Source organism: Atta cephalotes (genome assembly GCF_000143395.1).
Source record: "Atta cephalotes unplaced genomic scaffold scaffold00010, whole genome shotgun sequence".
Classification (NCBI taxonomy): Eukaryota; Metazoa; Arthropoda; class Insecta; order Hymenoptera; family Formicidae; genus Atta; species Atta cephalotes.
In genome coordinates, this window is record NW_012130074.1 from 2524422 (window position 1) to 2527954 (window position 3533).

At 31.6% G+C, this 3533-nt stretch overlaps 1 protein-coding gene across 1 annotated transcript in view; it reads left to right on the plus strand.

The window, feature by feature from the left end:
- The first annotated feature begins 785 nt into the window (after positions 1-785).
- LOC105627709 (nephrin-like) overlaps positions 786-3533 on the plus strand; it is a 57248-nt gene continuing 54500 nt past the window's right edge. Inside the window, exon 1 of the mRNA XM_012208987.1 lies at positions 786-913. Coding sequence (XP_012064377.1) covers positions 786-913 — 128 coding nt within the window. The remainder of the gene's footprint in view (positions 914-3533) is intronic.

Below are 3533 nucleotides of genomic sequence, written 5' to 3' on the forward strand. Positions count from 1 at the left end.
AGTCCCAGGTTTGAATCCTGGCTTCAGTAATATTTTTCGCAATAAGTTTCTTTCTTTCTTTCTTTCTATTCTAGCGTTTTAGAATGATTGTGTTGAAACCGAAAGTTTTTTCGGTTCTCAATCATATCTGAAATAAAATTAATTTAATATAAAAATATATAACTAATTAAAAATTAATTTAATATAAGAATATATATTATTTGAAACATCCAAATTTAACCGTTCTTGGTTTTCTTTATCCTATTTGAATAAAAAAAAATGTTTACTGCTAGAGTCTTTAAAAATTAAATAACTTTTGTTGAAAATAAATATCAATGTAACAAATAACAAAAAATTTGTTGCTGTGAAATAAAAAATTTGTTAAGTAATATATTTCAAAAGAATGTTTCGTCTTTTTAAATCGTTTATCAGTGAAATAAGAAAATACGACTTTCTGCACGCAATACGGATATGTGCCGATTTGAAGTGAAAAGAAATGTTCACTCTCGGGATACTTCCTTGACTCACGAGTACAGTCTAGAAAAATATCAGAGATATCTTTTGAGAAGATCCGAGGCTTAGAAGGAAATCGCGCACGAGTGATCTCGTGAACTCGAGAACGCGATGTTGCCGTCGTCGTCACGGATTAAACCTCGTCGTGCGGGAGTGAAATCACCGGGCGCGAATCGAGCCATTAATACAGGGCAGATTAGTCGCGCTCTGCAGCTCGCGTGTATTCCGACCACGTTTTTCCGGTTATATGATCTTGGCCTGACTCTCGACCCGACTTTGTCATTACAGTGACAATGACAGATGCGGAAGCAGTGGCAGGCGGAATTGCTCAGCTACCATGCGACGTGAAACCACCACTCTCGGGGGACAAGCTGCACCTAGTTATTTGGTATAAGGAGGAGGCAGATGCACCGATATACAGGTAAATTCTTCTTCTTTCATTTCTCTACCTTTCTCCCATTCGCTCGGTCTTTCTTCTTATGTTGATCGCGTGCAATATCGTACCTGCTTTTCGAATACAAAATCGCGTACAGTCGCGTGCTCATTATTATTACAACAGCGTTTGACGCTGTGAGTTATTTGCAGATTTCGCATTTTGATATCTAACTTTAGATGAAATTAGCATAAAGGATTTAAGTTTCTCATTTCTAAATATTTTTGCTGCATTGCTTATTTAAAAAATTTCTAAAATATCGCACTGGATTTAATTAAATTTTTTTTATCTACATAAAGAAATAAAGGAAAAATTAATTGGATTGATGCATAACGAAAAGTATGATTTATTACCTCGTTGTTTTCTCTGACAAAAGTAATTCGATCTAAAATTTTTACTGTATTTATTTTACTAATATGTTTACTTTTACATACATAAAAACTGCATTCACTTTGTCAATTTTTAGTCCTTAAGTCCTTAGTATTTTATATACGTATATAATGTATACATATGTACAATGCGCTTTATATACTGATTTAAATATCTAACACAATAATTCTCTTGCACATATTTAAACATCGCTATGCAGCACTTACGGTAGGTGAAATGATAATGTCACGTATGATATATATATATATATATATGAAAGACAAATTATAGGAATATGAGATGCAATACGAATATACATAGAATAGTAATTGAGAATTACAAAATTATATTCCTTTTCATTTATCAGTATATAAAAGTAATACGTATAAATTAGTATATGATTTTATACACGTAGTGCTATTCTCTTACAGCATGAGCAAATTTGCACTTTTGGTATAACAAATATATAATTAAAAATGGAAATAATAAATATTCTTCTTCCGACGAAATTAGCTATATTACGAATACTTAAATTTGTAAATATACGTATATTATGTAAATATACATTGATAATGTGGATAATATAACCAATAATATAGTTTAATGAAACGGTCTTTACTATTTGAACTATAAAGTTATACGAAATAATTTTATAATAAAACAAGTTAGTGTGTGGTAGACCCGAAGAATGGTATAAATAATATTTTTGGCAAGTTAATTGCAACAGTAATTATTTTGGAATGAAATTTATCAATTTCTTGAGACAGAGCTTTGATTATACGCGGGATATACTCGAGTTAGTTGAGAAAACGAACTTCTTCCGTTTGTTCCGCGTTGGACTTAATTCGCGTAAATGGAAATGCCTCTCAAACAGAAAGACAGGCATAATTTACATTCCGCGCCGCGAAAGTGACATATCAGAGGACTGCAGGAAAATCGCTCGATGTTCTAGTTAGGACCCTTCGACGTTCATTAAATCAAAGTGAATTGCATCTGAGAGATATGTTAATTGACCGACCATTAATATAGTCGTCGATCAAATGAACGACATAAATGATCCTGGCAATATAATTATTGTTAATAGTACTGCTGTCGAATTGTATTTACAGTTAGTCTAATTAGATTTAGTTGCTTGTACATGATACATGAATCGTACATGAATCTCAAGCAAAGAAATACTTTTAAGCCAGTTTAGTGGGATGAATTCTATATGTAATTTTTAACTTTGATTTCAACTATACTGTTGCTATTTATTATTATATTTATTTCATATGTAAATAACGCCTTTCCGATTACAGTAATTTAATAATTTTAAATCATTCGATATGCATGCAAAATTTATTTTCATGTTTGTATAAAAATATTTCTGCTGTACAATATTTTTATTAAATTTTGCATATCGACTCTTCGTAGCGATTTATTATATGAATTTTGACATTCCGTATAATTTTTAAAAAGTCTCAAAAATTTTCTCTTTAAAATGCGTTTTATGATATTCTTTTAATTACAAAAGCATGTTATCATTTTTACACAGCTCTATTTCATGAAAATATTTAAATTAAAATTTATATGGTACATTATTCTTTTATGTTTCCAATGTTTTTTTTTAACATTTTTACAAATTTATCTATAGATTTTTTTAAATAAGATTACTATTGAAAAACACATAAAATTAATTTATTATGAATTTGTTAAATAGATAAAATAATTGATGAAAATATGATAATGATAACGCGATGAAAATGGATATTCTATAGACGTTTAATCCACTTCTATGGTGTTGAACCTCTTTTCTGAGAACTGCCGGCGCATTACAGGAGATTGTTTTCATTGAAATGAAAAAACTTTCCTGTTAAGCGTCTTACGTCTGTAATTCGTTGAAGAGTTCTCTCTCGACAGCTCGATATTAGTTTGCTGAGACACGTTCAAAGGAAAAATTAACGTATGCCAATTGTACTCGAGGGATTAATTAATCCGCGACGCCATCACAGTTGCAATTTCGACTGCGATTCCGCTATTGGGGGATTTTAGTGTTACCGCGTGTATATCTCGTAACGAAGCGCAATTGCCGTAGGAAATACGATGACTGTAAATCCTCGTGTCTGAATTTTTCGAGCCGGCTTAACCGCGCGATTAATTTACGCAAAAATTCACTCGATGGGTGCATGCATTGCGATTAGGAAGAAAGAGAGAGAGAGAGAGAGAGAGAGAGAGAGAGAGAGAAGAGAGAAGAAAGAGA